Source organism: Haemaphysalis longicornis, unplaced genomic scaffold, assembly GCF_048455015.1.
Source record: "Haemaphysalis longicornis isolate Haplotype H1 unplaced genomic scaffold, Haemaphysalis longicornis Haplotype H1 scaffold_9, whole genome shotgun sequence".
Taxonomy (NCBI): domain Eukaryota; kingdom Metazoa; phylum Arthropoda; class Arachnida; order Ixodida; family Ixodidae; genus Haemaphysalis; species Haemaphysalis longicornis.
The window spans coordinates 72,605,825-72,625,089 of record NW_027526460.1 but is presented as its reverse complement, the minus strand read 5'-3'; the positions used below and the strand labels follow the sequence as shown (position 1 = coordinate 72,625,089).

Here is a 19,265-nt window from a genome sequence, read left to right as displayed (position 1 = left end):
TTGCACCGGCCGCCACAGCTATTTCTTGAGGCATTAACGAGGCACGTTGCGCCACCGTCGCAGCCAACGTGACTCGCAATAAGGATAACTGCGCATGTATAGGGCGCTGTTTTCTAGTTTTGCTCGCGTCATACCACCCCGAGCGAGGAAACGTTTTTAAAGCGAAAGCTTTCTTAGTGGGCCCGATGGCGTCCGGTAAAAAACTAATGCACTTCCCCATAGACCGGTCAGTCGACCGAAAAGCTCTGATAAGATCTCTGCACAGATGGCGCGCGCGTGAAACCTGACTTCCATTGTGTCCAAACGGTCACTTCAAAATCGCGAAAAAGGAACGGTTCTGGATAAGAGAATACACGCATAGATAATCGATTGATTGGTTAGTTGTAGGGTTTAACGCGCCGACGCAACACAGGCGATGAGGCGCCCCGTAGTGGAGGGCTCCGGATTAATTTTGACCACCTGGGGATCTTTAACGTGCGCCGAATTATCGAACACGCGGGCGTTTTCGCTTTCCGCCTCCACCAGAAAAGCGGTCGCCGCGGCCGCGAGTCGAACCCGCGACCTTAGTTAGGCCCAGCAGTACAACGCCTTAGCCACTGAGCCGACGCGGCGGGCACGCATCGGTCATGAAGGAGTGCAATAGTATACGTTTATCTCATAAACCACGTGTCGGTGTACATTTAGATCGTTCGTGGATGTCCTTACTCAGTGCGCGAAAGCGTTGGTTGGTTTTTTCGATTTGGGTCTTTGAAGATTTGACGATTGATTGGACGCACTTTCGGCAAAGGTTGAACGCACTTTTAGCGAGGGTTTTGATGTGTGTAAGCTTCCGGCTTCTCTCAACTTCCTTTAGGGAGGGGGTGGTAAATTTTTTTCGGCGATGTGGTGTACATACACGCATGACTAAACCTTTACTAAATGAAGCCTTTAACAGCTTGGCGCGCTCTAAAATATGTGCAAGACATCAGCACCCTTCCACGTTGTGAAGAAGGATGACCACCGAAGCCGGGCGCAGTGCAGGGAGCGCACGTCTGTTTGCAATTTACAACTGAGCACTCTTTCCAACCAATTAGCTGAATCAAACTTGGAAGGACTAGAGTTTTACTCTGGGGGTAAACATGGGGTTTTCCGTTTCCCTCTCGCGTCGTAAGCACCTTACTGCCCGTGTAACACACCAACCGAAACCGTTCGACCACGTAGCACAGCAGCCAGGTCGCATAAGGCCGTAAGACACCCGCGTTCAAATCTCCCACCAGCACAACAGACATGTCATCGGTGAAGGCATTAAGCCTATCGCTGTGCGCGCACGCCCCTCCTTCTCCACCCCTCACCGGCGCAAGCATAAATCGGCAAACACTGACGTGTGCGTGCTTGGACGTGAATAACACCGGCTAAAATGTCGCTCCGAAAGCCCTTCAAGATGAACAAGAACGATTGGCTCACGTAGGGGTTCCAAACGAGCAAGTTGCTCTTCATATAGGAGGTATTCGCAGCTACTCGACGAGACAGACCTTGAGGCGGCAACTGTGGCGGTGGCGCATTATGCGGCAGTGGCTTTCTGTTGTTTTCGCGCTCATTCGCGCTTCTGTTTGCGCCGACGCTCTTTCACTTGCCGTTCTTCTTCCCCTTAGTGAACGACATGTGTCTGTCCCATAGCGACTTAAAAATACAACTGCTAAAAACGGCGATCAGACGATTGCGCAACTTGTGAAAGAGGCATCGGTTTTGGCGAGTGCTTCAAAACTTGTGAAAGGGGCGTTGGCGGTGGCGATGAGGAGCGCGGTTCCGAGAAAAGCGGCTTCAGCGGAACGAGAGTTGACTGGGGGGAGTAGCACATACAGCATCGCTGTAAAGGGGACAGTTTCGCTTTGCAAGGGCTATGTAACGTCATGATAAGAGAGAGAGGGAAGGCTTTTTAATGTAAGCTGGTGAGGTCAGCCCTGCTAGGGACAAGGCTTGCTACACCAGATGGTGGGTGACTACGTTGATGAGTGGTGAATATTAGACATTAGGGTTACAGCAGGAAGAAGACAAACAAGAAGCGTTGAAAAAAAAAGGAAAGTAAAAACAAGAGAAATCTGCCAGCAGAGTCCGGACATAAAAATACAATTGAAAAGAGAATCGATCGTTAATGTAAACACTGCTTTGGAAGTGACGTCATGATAAGAACAAAAACTAAATTAGAGCCACCGGGGCGATAAGAATAAAAACTAAATTAGAGTCAACGGGACGATGAGAAACGACCAATACGGGGCACGATACGCACGAAAAATGTCCTGATTAACTACCTGTATTCGACTGCAAAAAAAAAAAAAAAGGCATATCTTGCCGTAGTGATGCAAGGCTGAAGAGAAGCTGGCGGCCCACCTTCCTTTGTCGGAGACCCGGCTGTCGCACCTGACATGTATTTCGTTTCGTCCGCAGGTTCCACATATCTCCCAGAGTGGACCGCGACGCGCTAGAACCCGCGCGGCCAAGTCCAAAGCCAACGCCTGCGCTACGAACCCTAAGGTAGGCTACCTAAGGAAATGCTGACCGCCCTTCTTAACGCGAGGGAAAAAGAAATAGAAACCGAAAAAAAAATGAGAAAAAACAGCTTTTAGTGGACAGAACCTTGGTAGGTTCTGTTCGGACCACGAAAAGCGGTTTTTTTTTCTTTTTTTTTCTCTTTCAATTGGCTGCACATGTTACTGTTCCCCTCCGCTCCTAACCCGTACCCCTCGGACCTTTTGGGGTGGTCCTAGGAGGATATAAAGATTTGTTTTTATATCCTCCTTGGGGTGGCCCAGTGGTTAGGTTGCGGGTTTCACAACATAACAACGGTCCCGGGACCTCCATGACCACATTGTTTTCTTGAGGCTTGGAGGTTTCTTGAAATATGCAATACGGCCTTGGATAACGAAGACCATATTGCATCGGCACAAATGAAAACCGCAAAGTTATGCATCGCACTTGCAGCCAGTACAGAAATAAATGAAAATCACCCGCTCACGGTGCTATCCTCATTTGGCGAGTTTGTTTATGCTCTTAAAATAAAAACAGAGCTCAACAAATACGGTAGAGCGACGGGTAGCACTTTTGGTATAAAAAAACCGGGAAAGAGCAGATTCAGCCAAACGTCGGTGGTGGCTGGGAAAGTGAGTTTAGTGTTTACCATTTGGGTGGTTTCGCCTGGTTTGGTAGGCGCGCCTGTAGTGCACTGTGCTTTATATTGCATGACATGACGTTTTTTTCAAAATAAAACTAGTTGGTAGTGAGCGCTAGTCCCTGTTAGCGCTAGATCATGAGCGCTGCGCTGACATCGCCCCCACACATTTGAGTAATGCCCACACACTTCGCCTGTTTTGCCTACAGCTCTGGCGCTCACAGCGCCGTCTTTATTTACAAACAAAATTTTGTAGCTGGCTGTTATTACGAACAGAAAAGTAAGAAGTGTTTTGAAGGCTGCTACCTTAAGTTCTACTGCATAATTTATAGGAATTATTTACTTTTAATTACGCGCGTTTTAGAGGTGTTATATGTTACGAACGAACACAAAACTCGAACAAGCCAATCCAATTCGGTCAATGAGCCGACAGTTTTTTTTGGTTTCGGTAGATTCTAGTTTCGTTGTGCCGACAAGCAATTTTCAGTGGCCGTGTCAGCTGTGTTGTGAAAGCATAAATACTGTTGATCATCCGTCGACCTCTCGCTCGCGCACGCCTCCAAAGGTTCCACAACGTGCGCTTTCGTCATCAGCAGCTTGCTCCTCACACCAAGTCGTTCTGGTCGCTGGCATCCCCACCACGCCGGTACTCCCAAACGTGAACCCGACAATCTCCTCGATCGACGTGCCGTCTCTTCGAAAACAAATCTACAAAAAGGCTTCTTAAATCTACACTAGAATCGTGGTCAACAAGCTATTTGCTATCTCCGCGTGCAACGCCCCGTGAATATGGTGCTGTCGTAAAGGTTATTCCGCGCCACGATCGAAAAGAGTTGGGTCGAAACTCTTCGCATTGCGCCGTCTGTCTCCATTGTCACCATGGTGGCGAAAAACCAAGGTGAGTTCAAGCGGCAGGCGGTACTTTTCGATTCTTTGGTGTTTGAGAAACTTCCTTTCGCTGTTCTGTTTTTCTAACTTTACTTTTATCTGCAGATTCAATCGAATGGCTGCTCCTCCTCGCTTGCGCCGTTCACCTCGTCGTGTGTCCGTTCACGAAAGTGGAGGAAAGCTTTAACCTGCAAGCCATCCACGACATTATTTACCACAGGACGAACATTTCGAGCGTAAGCAAATGGTTTGACGATCAATCCACTTCACTTCTGCAAACGGATCGGCTTTTCTGTTCAATTATTTTGTTGGCGTGGGCAAAGGCGCGTGCCCACATAATGTGGCGTGTGCCAGTTATTATGACACCGGCTCTAACGCCTGTCATGTCGCAATTAATTTCACGCAGTACGATCACCTGGAGTTTCCCGGCGTTGTGCCCCGATCGTTCATCGGACCTTTGATGGTTGCGCTTTTCGCCGGGCCCTGGGTTGCTGCGAGCAGCGTTATGGGTCTAGAAAAGATTGTGGCGCAGTTTATAGGTGAGTGTTCCCGTAACCGGCCTTACTGCTGTATTTTTATTGCCTTGTTATGTATAGGCTATATAGACTTTTATCTACTACGTAGACTATAGTATTATGTGTAGGCTATTATTTCGTGTCTCCCTTACGAAGGTGAACCTGATCTTCTTTGCAGTGAGGGCCGTTCTCGGCTCGATGGTGGCCCTTGCCTTTCGCGAGTTCAGCAGAGCCGCTCAGAAGGAGTTTGGCCCCGTCATGACCAACTGGCTGACGCTCCTCACTGTGTCGCAGTTCCACTTTGTGTTCTACATGTCACGGCCCCTTCCAAACACCTTCGCACTCATCTTTGGTGAGTAGTCACAATGTGGCCTCGTCAGAGATGCTCTCAAAGGGGCCGTGACGATGAAATACAACTTTGTTTCATTTGAAAGCACCAGCCTTTTGGTAACTCCGCCAGCTTCATTCCAGCCACGAAAGTTTTTTTTTTTAGCCGAGAAAATGAAGGAAATAATCAGACTTTCAAACTTGACGCTAGTGATATGGGTTATTCCAAAAAAAACACAGTTCTCGGTGCGCTGAGTGCACAATAGCATTCAAGCTATGCTATCAAACCGAACTAGATGCCCCACTAGTGGCTCAGGCGTTGTGCTGCTGAGCATGAGTACGCAAGTTCTATTCTCGGCCACAGCGGCCACTTTTCTGATGGAGGCGAAAAGGGAAAACGCCCGTGTGTACGAGATTTCGGCGCACGTTAAAGATGCCCAGGTTGTCAAAATTAGTCCGGAGCCCTCCGCTACGGCACGCCTCATCGCCTGCGTTGCGTCGGCGCGTTAAACCTTACATTCAATCAATCAGAGGCCCAGCTATAATCGCCCAGTCACGTTTCTTGGCAGTGGTTTAGGTCGTTCAGCCAGCAATCGCACAAACAAGATTCTCTGACGTCGTAGAGAAGTCACTGAAAAGTGGCTGGGGATTCGTGTCTGCTCATTTCTTTTTCTTAATAGCTCCATTATTTGGTTGTTTGGGATAAAATTGGTGTCATTGTTATTGCGACAGAAGAGTTCTTTTAAAAAACCAAACTCGTGTTTTGTCTTTATGGCCGCTTTGATGTGTCCTCCATTCACTCCTACCCCTTTTTCCTTTTTTTTACTTCGCAGTGCTGTTGGCCTACAGCTACTGGCTGGAGCAGCGGCACCTTGCCCTGATATTGGCAAGCGGTGTGGCCGTTCTGGTGTTTCGTGCTGAGCTGGCCTCTCTCCTGGGCATCATCATCCTGATGGAGATCTTTTCTGGGCGTCTGAGCATTGTCAACTTGTTCAAGTGGGGGGTACCTGCTGCTCTAGCCATTCTTGGTAAGGATTCAAATTTTATTGCTTTTAAGTGAGGGGGGTTTGTACGAAAGTTTGCAGGATTTTGTGCCGCAGTTGCGCACACTGAAAGCTCCCGCAACATGACCCCCTCACAGTGTCAGCAGTTGTAGAAGAGTGCTTGTAGCATTCCACACTATGCGTCATCACCTGTCAGTGCCGCTGGACAGTTACGCTCTTCTCGGGGAATACTACTAGTTGAGCGGAAGTCAGAAATCATTGCTGGTTGCATTTTATTTCCCTGTAGCACTTTCATTCGCAGATTGTTCTCATGTGAGTGGTTTCCCATTTTGTGGTTGGTGCTGGTGCTATCTTCCCGTGATTTTCTTTCAAACGTGGCTTACCGTCATTACTGTTGGTGGAAACACAAAAGTGTCCCGCTAAGATTAGATAGTAGTTTTAAAACAGTGACTGCTTAAAGGGGCCATGCAGACAAAACACAAGTTTGCTTCATTCGAAAGATTGCCTCCTTAGAACGGTACTGACACCACTTTTAACGCCCACTTCGCTCAAATATGCTACATTATTAGGAAAAAAGGGAATGGCCATGCGACCCACTTGCTCATGTCCTGCAACGGAACCTATGATGTCATATGCGCCCAGCTGCGCGATTGGCTAAGGCCAGCAAACGCAAATTAGGGAGGGCTTACAAGCTTGCCGAGTGAGCTATTTGTGCTTAAATGTAATGCATATTCATTTTACATCAGTAAGAATCGTGCGGTAAACAACAAAAGTTACGAAAATACACGTAAACATAGAAGTACCAGTGTGCACTGCTGTTGGTACTGGGTGCACTATGCTTGTTTTGGGTCCACAGCAGTCCGCCGCTTTGGAGTTGTCTTGACACTGGCCAATCGGCGTAAGTGACGTTGTCTTATGGGACCCTGTTTGTTGTGCACAGCCCATGTTTCACGAAACGATTACTTTCTACAGCAACAAAAACAAGCCAGGTGCAAATACGGCAAGCAGTTCGTTTGAATATGCACTCGTATGACTTCACTGCTGACGTCTTGAAAACACATCAAAATTTGAACCTAAATTGATTAATTTCTCAGTGAATACGGCATCATCGGCTGCCGGAGAAGCACTAGGGGTGCAATAAAACACGAAATCTTTCGAATAAAACAAACTTGTTTTTTGTCCGCAGGGCCCCTTTAAAACTGCTTGCATTTTTTTTTATGCTGAAACTTTTTGCCGACTTCGTCACGTTTCATGTCACGCCTAAATGCGTTTTTCATAATTTCGCTGGACACATGCTGTTGTCTTATCAACAAGTCGGCGGAACTCTTTAACAAGGTCATTGTTTTTGAGAGGAAGTTGCGAGGTTCTCCTACGGTCGCCCCTGACTGTTTTCAAGACGGAAACAATTATGACGGTCGGCTCATTAGGCTGACTTACATAGTTTAATAACCTTCCAATAAAAAAAAAAAGGATTAGGACTACATTTGGCAACGGCATTTTTGTAGCCTATCTGCAAACAGCAACAAAAAGAAAGGGCCCTGATATAACTCGGGGTGGCTTTTGGACGAGTTGGTCCTTAAATTTTGTGTTATGTGGTTCTCTTGCAATCATGAAAAGAAAAAAGAACGTCTTCTGCGTGGTTGAACTTTTGACACCTTGTGATGAATACTGAAAAGGAGCCACTTTGCATTGTATTTACTGCACAATCTCTTTGGACGCAACACAGCATATGGCCGGTATTCAATAGAGAGGCGCGCATGCAGGCAACCACGTGAATGCGCCGTCACTGGTTACGTCGGGCTCCGCGAGATGGCGGTACTTGTCCGTGCCCGTGCTAAGCGCTTGATATGGGTTGGACATTCCAACCTCTAGCCCGCCGAACGCAAATTAATGCCTCGACTCAAATGTGAGTGCGATAAATAACAACTCTGTTGGCACCACCGTTGAGAATTGGGTTGAAACGGAGCAGACGATGCACGCCGGTGTTATTTTTCTTCTTCGGCGTGCGGCCGCAGTGGCATAAGGTGCGCCATGTTTGTGGCGCTTCGGACATGTCCGTGGCTACTTCAGTGTTGCCAATTGAAGAAATTGACAGCTAAACTTTTCAATGAATACCGGCTATATTTCCCCGCCATTTTCGTTGTCGTGCAGGTACAACCGTCGCCGTCGACTCCTACTTCTGGCAGCGGTGGCTGTGGCCAGAAGGGGAAGTGCTGTGGTTCAACGTCGTGCTGAACAAGAGCTCCGACTGGGGCGTATCCTTCTCCAATGTGCTTTGTCTTGTGTGAAAAGACAAGAATGGCCAGCGTTAATGTCCTCGCACGTTAGCAAATACTACACAAACTCTATAATCTTTTTCGTGTCACAAGCCTTAAAGGGACCCTGCAACACTTGCCATCGACTACTAGTACTGTATTTTGGGATAAAGTCTATTGTCCCAGAAATCTCCTCCCGAAAGAATTATGAAAATCCGTTTACAATTAACGAAACTACGCGCGATGAGAAATCGCGCATAATTGTTCCCTCTCAACTCGAGCGCGGACAAGGCGACGAAAGCTGCGCGCTCTCTCCCGGAGAGGGGGGCGGCTCGCGGCGTTTTCTTCGGTGGCCTTCGATATATCACATGCCGGGTAGTTTTCTCCTTTTCTCCGCAACGCGGAGGGGCCTATTTCCGGTCTGGTGCCACAAAAAAGCAGGCATGGGTGCCTGCTCGCAAGTGCGCGCTCGGGCTGGTAGGGCGTTTTTGAAGCAATAAACGTTTGTAGTCGAGTGGTCCCGTTGAAAGGGAAGTATTGAGCTCATCACTCAAACTCCGCGCGCACTCAAAACACAAAATAAACGGCAAAACTGTGCCTACAGGTTCAGGCATAGAAGAGGTTCGTACACAGCGATGACGACGACGGAAATGGGAGAATCTAGCCGCGAAGTTGACCAGTGACAGCCGATCGGGCAGCCATGGCCTATGTGACGTCCCTTAGGCCATGCATAATGAGGACAACTGAAGAGAGAGCGGTTTGTTTTTCCGCGTCTTTCACATCGATTTGCGCGCTCACCGCTTCACGTGCACGTGTAATATTAGGCTCAGGTATTCCTGGCAGTGTAATCTAAACGTTGCGCAGGTTTACTTGTACTGCTCAAAGAGTGTTGCAGGGTCCCTTTAAAATAATACGCCGCTTCTCCTTTTAAAGGGATCCTGAAGCACTCTTTGTGCAGTGAAAGTAAGCCTGCGCAATGTTTAGATTACACTGCCAGGAATACCTAAGCCAAGTATTACGCATGCACGTGAAGTGTTAAGCGTGCAAATCGCTGTGAGAGACGTGGAAAAACCAACCGCACACTCTTCAGTTCTTCTCATTGTGCACCCCTGGCATGGCCTAAACGACGTCATTGCGGCCATGGCTGTCCTATTGGCTGTTGCTGGTCAACTTCGCGGCTTAGTTCTCGCATTTCCTGTGTACTAACCTGTACTAACCTCTTCTATTCCTGAAACTGTACGCATAGTTCTGGCATTTCTGTTATGTTTTGAGTGTGCGCGGAGTTTGAGTGACGGACTCAATACTCCCTTTTCAATGAGACCTCTCCACAACAAACGTTTATTGTTTCAAAAAAGCCCTACCAGCCTGCGCGTGCACTTGCGAGCACACAGCCATGCCTGCCTTTTTGTGAAACTCCTGGGTATGTGAAATATTGAAGGCCGCTGAAGAGAACACCGCAAGCTGCCCTCCTCTCCGGGAGAGAGCGTGCAGCTTTCTTCGCGTTGTCCGCAGTCGAGTTGAGAAGGAACAATTATGCGCGATTTCTCATCATGCATAATTTCGGTGATAGTGAACAGATTTTCATAATTCTAGCGGGAGGAGATTGCTCATAAAACATTCTGAGTAGTCAATGGTAAGTGTTGCAGGGTCCCTTTAAAACATGTGAATGCATTTTTAAAGTGAAACTAACTACAGCTACAATGCCAGACAGAAAAATGATGGCCGCTACCTTGCCCTGCAAAAGTGGATGTCCATCGAAGCTGTTGTAAACTACTACGCATGCTGATGGGGGAAGGTAAGAAATGTTCCTCGTCGCCTCAGCGGGCTTGTCGCTAGCGCCCCGGCTTCTGTGGCAGCAAATGCCGGGTCCTGACGCATGCGCCAGCCCTCGAATGACGTCAATCCCCTTTTCGAGAGCAGGTGCAAGCCTAGTCTTTACCAGAACACATGGGGGGGAGGGGGGTCATATTGCCTGCCGACGCCTTATCATCCATCATGCGGTTTCGACGCTTGTTTTGTGGTTTTTTCTTTACACGAATACTGAGCTCGACACTTGACACTTGCACTCGGCGTCTTGGGAGAGCACTGCTGGGTTCGGCCTGGGTTTTCTGTTTGCGACACGACATTTTCCGACCAACGAGAGGCTAACAGCTTCGCTTTAAAAGGAAAAAGAGAGAATTCAATCCCAAATACATCTATCTATGAGTCCACGTGTCATTATATCTGTGTGGAACTCCATAGGCACCCACTTACTCTACCATTGATATGTGGAGATGCAGAAAAAAAAACAGAAAAACAGAGTAGTATACTCCTACTGAGCAGCAAAATGATCATCCTTGTTCTCATCCACATTTTTCTACAGCCCTACTCACCCACTGTAAATGTTCAGTGGCTAAGGTGTGTGGCTGAGCCCAAAGTTGCAGGTTCGATCCACATTGTGACAGCTGTTTTTCTGATGAAGGCGAAAAATGAAAACACCCATGTGTTAAGATTTCGGCACTCACTAATAATCTCCAGCAGGTGTCCTAAATTAATCCGCAGCCCTCCACTATGGTGTGCCTCGTAGCCGAGGTCTGGCTTTGGCATGTTAAACCACTAGAATTATAATGTTTTCTGCATCCCTATTTCTTAAATGCTGCCTCCCTGTCTGTTCTCTCGTTTCTCAAGGTTTTATGTAACTGCATAAGAACCCCATTGAGGAACTCAGCACGGCTCTGCTAAGAACACCTTTAATCGCACCCTATCTTCTTCTAGCCAGTAATGGCTTGAACCTGTTCCCATCGCCTTCACTCTCTTTTCCGTAACGAGCACATTGTAGTGGGCAACATATACCTAAAAGCCAGCTTTCATGCAATTGCTACTTACATTGCATTCACACAAACTCAGCCCTCCTAGGGAAAAAAAGCGTGCTGACCTAGGGAATTCTCTTCTGGCGGTTGTTGCTGTTCTTCCCTAGCTCCTCACCCTTTTCCCTAGACTGCTCCCTGGTCGTGGTACCTGTACTCGGCCATCCCGCGGGCCCTGTGCAGCTCGCTGCTGCTGGTCCCCGTGGGGGTGGTGGTGGACACCCGGGTGAAGACCCTGCTGCTTCCCGCAGTGGGCTACGTGCTGCTCTACTCCTTCCTTCCCCACAAAGAACTGCGCTTCATCCTCTACGTCTTTCCCCTGCTCAATTTGGCCGCTGCCCGGGCATGCCTCTACGTGTGAGTCTTTTAAGTGCAGAGCATTTTAGCAGCTCGCCTTGTCGTCGTTAGCTCGCTCGCTGGACCCAAGTAGAGCCACACGGCATTCCGTTGTTGTGGCATAACCCAGAGGCTTCGAAAGCCAAGCAGTTTATATAGTCATAAGCATTAGAAACTCCCCAATGTTTAGAGCAAAGAAAACTGCAGTTACATTTGAGGCAAAATATACATAAATAACCGGCAGCGCCCGGGTTCATTTAGTTAGGAACGCTCGTTGGGTTAGTTTTCACGATAGTAAGTGAAGAAAAGTGGCAGTGCAACGCCGGCACGTTCGGGAGGAAAAGCAAGCGCAAAAAAAACAGCTCCCGCTGGCGCAGTTTCAGGCAGGGGGCGCGCGAGCACTGCGAAGGCGGGAAATTTGAATTGCATTGGATGGTAGCAGTGAGCGGATAACGGCGCTACAGCCCATTATAGCAAATCACTGCTCTGCACTTCCGACAGCTTTCACATTGAGTGGAATGGCTTTAATTTTCTCTCCCTCTCTCTCTGTTTCTACCGTTATCAAGCTGATGCCTTGTAGCATCGCAGAATCTTTCTTGACCGGCCGACGTCAGGAAGGGGTGGCTTTCACCGCCGTCTGAGGACCCTGTGAATCCTGGCATGTCTTTGAAGCCCTTCCAGTGTTTGTGCATGCCCATTTCAGAGCTGCTGTTCTAACTTTTCAGGGATGCGATTGAGTGGTAGCTTTCTCCTGTCAATGGGAGATCCAGTCTTGCTTGTGGTGTTAGGGTGGTCGACATTGAGATTTCACGCTGGGCGAGTTGAAGTTGCAAACAGTGCAGCAATGCTCGCTTGTATGACTCTGTGGGAAGGCTTTTTCTCCAATTCTGCCAAATACAAGGATACTGCCCACAAGTGTTGCATAGTGTACCGAACGTCAGAGTTGCATGTAGAGAGGGTCGGGTGCTGACCACCCCCTGTACTCTGGTCCTCCTACCTGTGCCAACAGGTGGAATAGCCGGCTCAAGTCCTCGTGGCACGTGGTGTGCACCCTGGGCGTGTGCTTCCACCTGGTGGCCAACTTGTGCACCACTGCGCTGCTGCTGTACATCTCGAGTCACAACTACCCGGGTGGATACGCGCTCAAGAAGCTGCACGAGATCGAGGCGGGGCTGCCTGGTGAGCCCACAGGGGCCGCTCTTAGTGGCGTGCTCTTTATGGCGAAAGCCTTATTCGAGGGTTTGTTTTATTCGAAAGATTTTGTGTTGTATAGTGCCCCCGGCACTTGTCTAGCAGCAAACGATGCCGTATTAACTGAGAAATTAATGAATTTATGTTAAAATTTTGATTCTCCTGCCAAATTGTGTGTTTTCACGACGTCTGCCATGAAGTCATGAGGGCGGGCATTCAAACGAAATACCAGCGCGCAATTAGGCTCTGCAGCACCAGCGCGTAATTAGGCTCTGCAGCCTTGCTTTCATTCAGTCCTCCCAGATGGCGGTACCATAGTCAGCCGCGGACCGTTTCTGCCGCGCTTTGTCTTTGACCGTATTTTCACCTGTTTTGTTTTTGTGACTGAAGGAAGTAATCGTTTCGTGAAACATCGGGTATGCTCGGCACACACAGGGTCATGTAAGACAATGTCGCTCATGCCAATCGGCCGGTGTCGTGTAAGACAACTCCAAAGCGACGGGCTGCAGTGCCGCAAAACAAGCATAGTGTGCCCAGTACTGACAGCAGTTTGAATCGGCACTTCAATGCTTACGTGTATTTTCGTAACTTTCATTGTTTACCCCACCATCCTTACAGCTGTAAAATGAGTATGCATTACATTTAAGTGCAAATAGCTGGTTCAACAAGCTTATAAGCCGTTCCTAATTTGCATTTGCTTTTGCCGGCCTCAGCCAATCGCACAGCTGGGCGCATACGACATCATAGGTTCTTCTGCGGGAAATGAGCTAGTGGGTCGCATGGCCATTCCCTTTTTTCCTAATTATATAGCTTATTTGAGCGAAGTTTGTGTTAAAAGTGGAGTCAGTATGATTCTAGCGAGGCAATCTTTCGAATGAACCAAACTTGTGTTTTGTCTGCATGGACCCTTTAAAGACGTCCGGTATGTGCTGTTTCAGGTGCTTTTTTTACCTCGGCTTATGTGTATCTTGCCTAATGCGAGAATGTCTTGTAAAACAGTCCTGTGTAGCTTGGCACCTACATCATTTACCTACATGCCTTCGCCGACACTATATTGGCAGCCCTTCCTTTGTTCACAAATTCATTTGTCTGTGCTGAGGACAGTCTGCTTACAGTATACTTATTTGAATGTTGCCCCGTAAGTGTGTTGAAGTGGCACTATTTAAGTTCTCTTATTCAGGTACCTAGCAGCACTAACTGAAAAAACTCCTCTTTTTCCCTATGCTTGCCTGTTTCAGTGGCCAACATCCACATTGACGTGTTTGCTGCTCAGACGGGTGTATCCAGATTTGGAGAGCTGAATCCTCATTGGAGGTGAGAATAGTATGGCTGCGCAGCTTTCCCCCCAACCTAGTGAGTGTAATTCCCCAAAATTGTGTGTTTTTTGAAAGGGGCGCAAATATTGGAAACTTAGAATACTCCACAAATAGCGTTTACTACTTGATCCGATTTGCGCTGCGCTTTTGCAATCGAGGTTCCCAAACATAATGACGGAACAAAGTTATACTTCCACCGGCTGCTGTCCTCAGCCTTCCTTGTTTATTACCTGCCCACAAATGTTCTTCCGAACTCTCCACAGAATGTTCGATATGCCCCTCGCTCTCACCCTGTCCCTCAGTAGCCAATCTGTCTCATGCAATCACAGCTGTTGTCAGTCGTCTGCGCCACGTAGCTGGCCCAACTCCACTTTCTTTCTCTTAACTTTAGCTGGTACGTCTGCTACCTGAGCTTGTTGGTTAATTCACTACACTCACTTCTACCCCTAAAGGGGGATTCACACGGGGGATAAAATCCATCCGCTGCCTCCCCACGTCACGCATCATGTGACGGTATCACGTGACACCTTTGTGCGTAAACATGAGGGGCAGGTGGCAGATGCATGGGCGGTGGGGGCCCTCCAGAGCGGTGGCGCTGCGATCAGGGACGGACTCTGAGGGGTTTCTTCGCTGCTCGCAAAATGCTTCTTGCCCATCTAGCAATTTCCTTCCATCGCTTTTTGTGACTCGCGACTGGCTCTTATCTATGTGGCCGCAGATGACTGATAGGTGAGCAAGCCGGGCCCATGTCTCTGGCATTCAGTGGCTGCTGCCAACACGCCAAGTCACTGTACAACATATATCATTGGCATGGGAAACTCAGATAGGAGTAAGTCATGGAAGCAGAGTTGCCAGATGGGTGAGAGGCATTCCGCCGACAGCGAAGGATTCTCCGACGAGGCGGGTATCGTCTCCACAACTTTGCAAAATCGCCCTCGATCCCAACAGCGCCGCTTCCAAGGGCCCACCGCGTGCACTTGCGCTGGCTGCCTCGCACATTTACACTAAAAGGTGTGATATGTGGTCACATAATACATGACACGGGAGAGGGGGGGAGGGGAATTTCATCCCCATGTGAATCCCCCTTAAGCATTACACTGCATTGTCTTCTTTCTCTTGTCTCTGAGTAAGTTCTCCTCCAGGGTGCTTAGCAGACACCGTGTTTTTGCCGCACAAGTAACTTGAGTAGAAAAAATCTCCGTACAGCCCACCTGTGGCTTTGTATTGCTTCGTATTATCTGTAATGTACAGGTTCATTGTCACGTACAGGTGTGTTGACCACTTGCCTCCCTTTTTCGGACGACGTCCTTCTTTTAGGTGCTTAGCAACACCTTGCGTTCTTTTCCCACAAGTTAGCTTGCAGAGTACCCAGCCCCGTACACCTCCCATACGGCCCTTGTACAGCACTGTAGTATCTGTTGTATCAGTGCACGGGAGCATTTCCATACCCCAATTTTTCTGACCAGGTACAACAAGACGGAGCGGCTGGTGGCGGGCGGCCTGGAGATGCAGAGCTTCACGCACCTCATCCTGGAGGGCAAGTCCCCGCACAGCAGCTCGGTGGTGCCCTACCGGGACACGCACGAGGTGCTGGCCGCCGTCGAGGGCTACAGCCACATTCGGCTCAACTACGCCGCCCTGCCGCTCGTGCACGTGCGCACCAGGCCGCGCGTGCTCATCCTCAGGCGCAAGGCGCCCCCCACCCGGGTCATCCTCGACCCGCAGCGCACCAAGCACCGGGCGTCCGCACCAGTATGATGACGTCCGCACCTGCCCTGGAATCTGGTCGCCTCTGTTGTTCTGCGTCATGCGTCACTTTCAGGATCACTCTTAGTAGTGAGAGAGAGAGATGATGGCATTTGCAGTCTTTGCCAAAAGTTTCCGGGCCATGCCATACATTTCCGTACCACAAAGATTTGAAAGCACAAGCTTGACTTAACAGGACTTTTTGATAACAGTAAGAAAGAGGAGTGTTTCGCCAGCATTTTGGCAGGAAGCATTTCAGTCCCACTTGGATGTGCTGAAATATGCTGAGCCTCTTCTGTGTCACATTTGCGTTTATTCTTTTGAGAGAGAGGAATACAGCAGCATCTATAAGCTTTTGTCAGAAGTTTCTGGGCTTTCCCAGAAATTTCCACACCGAAAAGAATTCAAAGCAAAACCTGATTTTCAAGCGTGATGGGACTATTTGATAGCTGTGGAAAAGGAGAGGCCGTTCACCAGCTTTCTACATAAAACATTTCTGACAAGTTTGCATGTTAGGTTCTTTGTGGCGTATTAAAGTTTGGTTTGGCATAGAAACTTGCGGCGAAGACTGTACCACCTGTATGGGACGATGCACGGTGTTAGGTGGGTGTTGCTCATTTGCACTATGTTTGTTGCTGCCTTTTAGCGAGGGGGCTTTGAAACAGTCCTTCACGAAGGTTTTGCTGCCGTGCCCACACATCGAAATCTGTTTATCTCCCCATTGCACCATGATTTCGTTCAGGTTCTTTCTCTCTGTCTCTCAAAATTGTGGAGGGTCTCTATTGAATGGTGTGTGCAGATAAGTGAGAACTTTTATTAAGGCTGTTTGTTGGTGCAGCGCTCGATGCAGCAGCTTGTACACTACATGTTTGGCAGGTTTTACAATTGTTTCGTAAAGCCTTGTCCACACTTGAACCAATGTGTAGCGAAGCCCCACTTGGTCAACTCTTATACCAAAGTGCTCTCGGTTACTTGCATCACATAATTTGAAGGCCCATTGGGATGATGTGAGAGGAGTGTTAGTTATCATTCATTGTGTGATCTCACTGCGAGAGGCAAGATTGATCAACCTCTAGGGAGGCCCATTTCTAGCCCTTAAAATGATGTATTTCATTTTATTTATATTTAGTCCTTCATTGACGATTAGCCAATTAGATAATATTGTTGGTCATTTACTCGAGGCATCCTTAGATTACCATGGAGTTTGGGCCAGTTGTTCAGACATGATAAACAGGTAAAGATATTGTGCGAGAATGTGATGAGAATACACTTGAGTCTATTCTCTTGTCTTGTTTTGCACGGTTCATTTCTTTTTACTTGGTAGTCAGTTTATAGTTCCTCTAGCTTTGATTTAGTACAGAGCATGTCTTTATCATTGCCATACAGGATATGTCCTGAGCGAGGGGTGTACACTATTCGTAATGTACCATTGATATAGTAGGAAAAGAATATGAGTTGTCTCAGCACTGAACCTCGTGGTACTCCCTTATTTAAAGATCTGAGATCTGACACAAATTCACTTAGCTTAACAAGGCAAGCGGCACACACATGTGCAGTTGTACACAAAGGTGAACTCGTGGGCTGGTTGCATCTAATGAGGCTCTAATAAATTGGTAGATAGAGCATATAGGCACAGCCACAGCAGTGGTTAGCATACAGCCAATGAATACTTTTTCTTTCTTCCAGTTTTAGCACACTCTGTTTTAGCCATGCGTTGAACGTAAAGAAAGCAGGCCAATTTCTGTACTTTGCAAACATTTTTAGCGGTTTTGAACCTAGAAGCCTTTGTTTGCTGTTTTTAGCATAGTATAAACTTGTGCAGGAAGATATAGGGAGTTAGGAATGTGGTAGCGTGCAAAGATGTATGACTCGTCTAGCAATCTTGTGACAAAACAGTGCAACAAGCTTGTAGCTGTGGTATTTTTTCCTGCTGAGAAGAAAGTGAAGCATGAACAAGCAGCTGACATGCCTGTTTTTTTTTTTTTTTATCACTGTGCACGAATTAGGTGCAAGCTAGCTGCAGTGGTTGTTGTGCAGTTAGGATCTGGTGCTGTTGGTGTGCTGTGTGATCTCGGACCTGTTGCCAGCTCTAGCATGTAAGTTTTGAAATGTGCGTAGTGTGTATAGCGATTGTGCTACATGTTGTTGTGGCAGAAAATGCCAGTAGTGTGAGTGTGGTAAGCAATTAGTGCTAGTGTGCGAGTTGTTGTAGTGCGAGAAGCAATTCAAAGTGTGCGGTTAGGGACATGCAGGGTGAATTTGTGAATCGTGAAGCTACGGGGCTCAGTTTCGAGAGTTTGTGTAATTACCAGGAGACGTGCTGTGCCGAAAGCGCTGTGAGTAATGTGACAGACTGGGAAAAAAAAAAAAAGAGTGGTCAGGTCAAAAGATAGAGTGAAGGTACGTCAAGGGAAAAAAAAACTTGTTTTGTTGCGCCAATTTTTTTTTCTTAAGTGTTGCCACCTCGGCAAAGTGTTTTTTTTTCAGTCACACAGCACAGGGTGGAGTTAGACTGCACGCAGCATGAATTTTGCTGCAAGCTCAGTGTTGTCATTTTACTTGATTTTCCCCTCTAGACTTACCCGATTTCAAACTTGGGTATAATGAGCGTGGAAAGTGTATCTTGCAAATAGTTAGTTTCTTAATGAGTTATTTGTTACAGGTGTGTATCTTGCAAATAGTTAGTTTCTTAATGAGTTATTTGTTATAGGTGAGCACACTGCTTTGAAAGTTGCGTTTTAAGTTTCCAATTTATTTTATTTAGGGATTTTCTCTTTAATTGCAAGGCACGTGTTAGTGATACTGCCCCAGTGAGAAAAGCCAGATGGGAATGTGTCAAGAAGATAAGGCCTGTGACCCATAGGTGTAGGTTACCAGGCTGCAGACTAAGCAGTTCAGCATTCAATCATACAGTGGTCACAAAGGTCAGTGACGCAGAAGTCCTAGTGCAGGAATAGAGACTCTCAAACCAGAACTTAGTTGTTCAAATAATCGGCCGATGGTTTTATCAGTGCTTGTTATGAACTCACGCCGTATTCAAATATCGAAGTGAGCAAGTCTTGAAGAAATGGCAAATAAATTAACGAGTTTGGGTTTCGCTGTGAGGTTTTGGTATTTTGTAGCTACTGCCACGCTTGTTTAATGACAAAAGCTGCTTTTTATTAATAGAGATTAGCAAGTCAAACAGTCAGTAAGATGTCCCTCCTTTTCTTACTCATTGCATTGCATCTCTTGTTGCGTGGAGCGATACATCACTGAGTGCAAAGATTAGCTTCACAAAGAAGTAGAAGAAAGAACTTGATATTGAGGTGTGTTCAGCTTTGCTGTTTTGCAGTTCTCCCTGTGTTCAGGGCTTAATTATTAATACTATTTATACTTATTATTACGTAACAGTCATGGCCTCAAATTTACGTGAATAAAGCGCAGTAGAACTTGGAGACCACGTGTTTGCTTGAGCTTTTACCTACCTGTCAAGTTGTGTTTTTATTCCCTTTTTTTTTCTTTGTTTGCTTTGTATAACGCTTCTAACCAAGATGTTAATTTTGTTTACGCTAGTGATGCAATACCTTTCGTTTGCAGAACTTGTGTGTGTTTGTAATAATCGAAGAAGCACCAAAGTATAGCCATCCGGGAAACATAATTTAGCGTAGCCATGTGTTGTGCAGCAAACAAGAACCAATGGCACCCGCCGCGGTG

The 19,265-nt window shown here is 47.4% G+C and overlaps 1 protein-coding gene across 2 annotated transcripts; it reads left to right on the top strand.

Annotated features, from left to right (window-relative positions):
• Nucleotides 1-3,553: 3,553 nt before the first annotated feature.
• Nucleotides 3,554-19,006, top strand: Alg12 (Alg12 alpha-1,6-mannosyltransferase). 2 transcript variants are annotated; one of them, XR_013318958.1, is made up of 11 exons: nt 3,554-4,043; nt 4,139-4,269; nt 4,440-4,572; nt 4,727-4,900; nt 5,709-5,903; nt 8,031-8,134; nt 11,111-11,337; nt 12,326-12,495; nt 13,746-13,821; nt 15,290-18,231; nt 18,280-19,006. XR_013318958.1 is itself a non-coding variant. In XM_077682896.1 (10 exons), the coding sequence occupies exons 1-10, from the start codon at nt 4,025-4,027 to the stop codon at nt 15,579-15,581; spliced, it is 1,521 nt and encodes a 506-aa protein (XP_077539022.1). In that variant the 5' UTR covers nt 3,554-4,024; the 3' UTR covers nt 15,582-19,006. The 2 variants fall into 2 exon arrangements, 1 of the variants encoding a protein (XP_077539022.1); XM_077682896.1 differs by having other exon boundaries at nt 15,290-19,006.
• Nucleotides 19,007-19,265: the final 259 nt, after the last annotated feature.

Coding starts and splice junctions, on each gene's coding strand:
- Alg12 (XM_077682896.1), top strand. Junction 8,135..11,110: donor ACAAGAGCTCCGACTGGGGC/GTATCCTTCTCC, acceptor CCTTTTCCCTAG/ACTGCTCCCTGGTCGTGGTA. Junction 13,822..15,289: donor GAGCTGAATCCTCATTGGAG/GTGAGAATAGTA, acceptor TTTTCTGACCAG/GTACAACAAGACGGAGCGGC.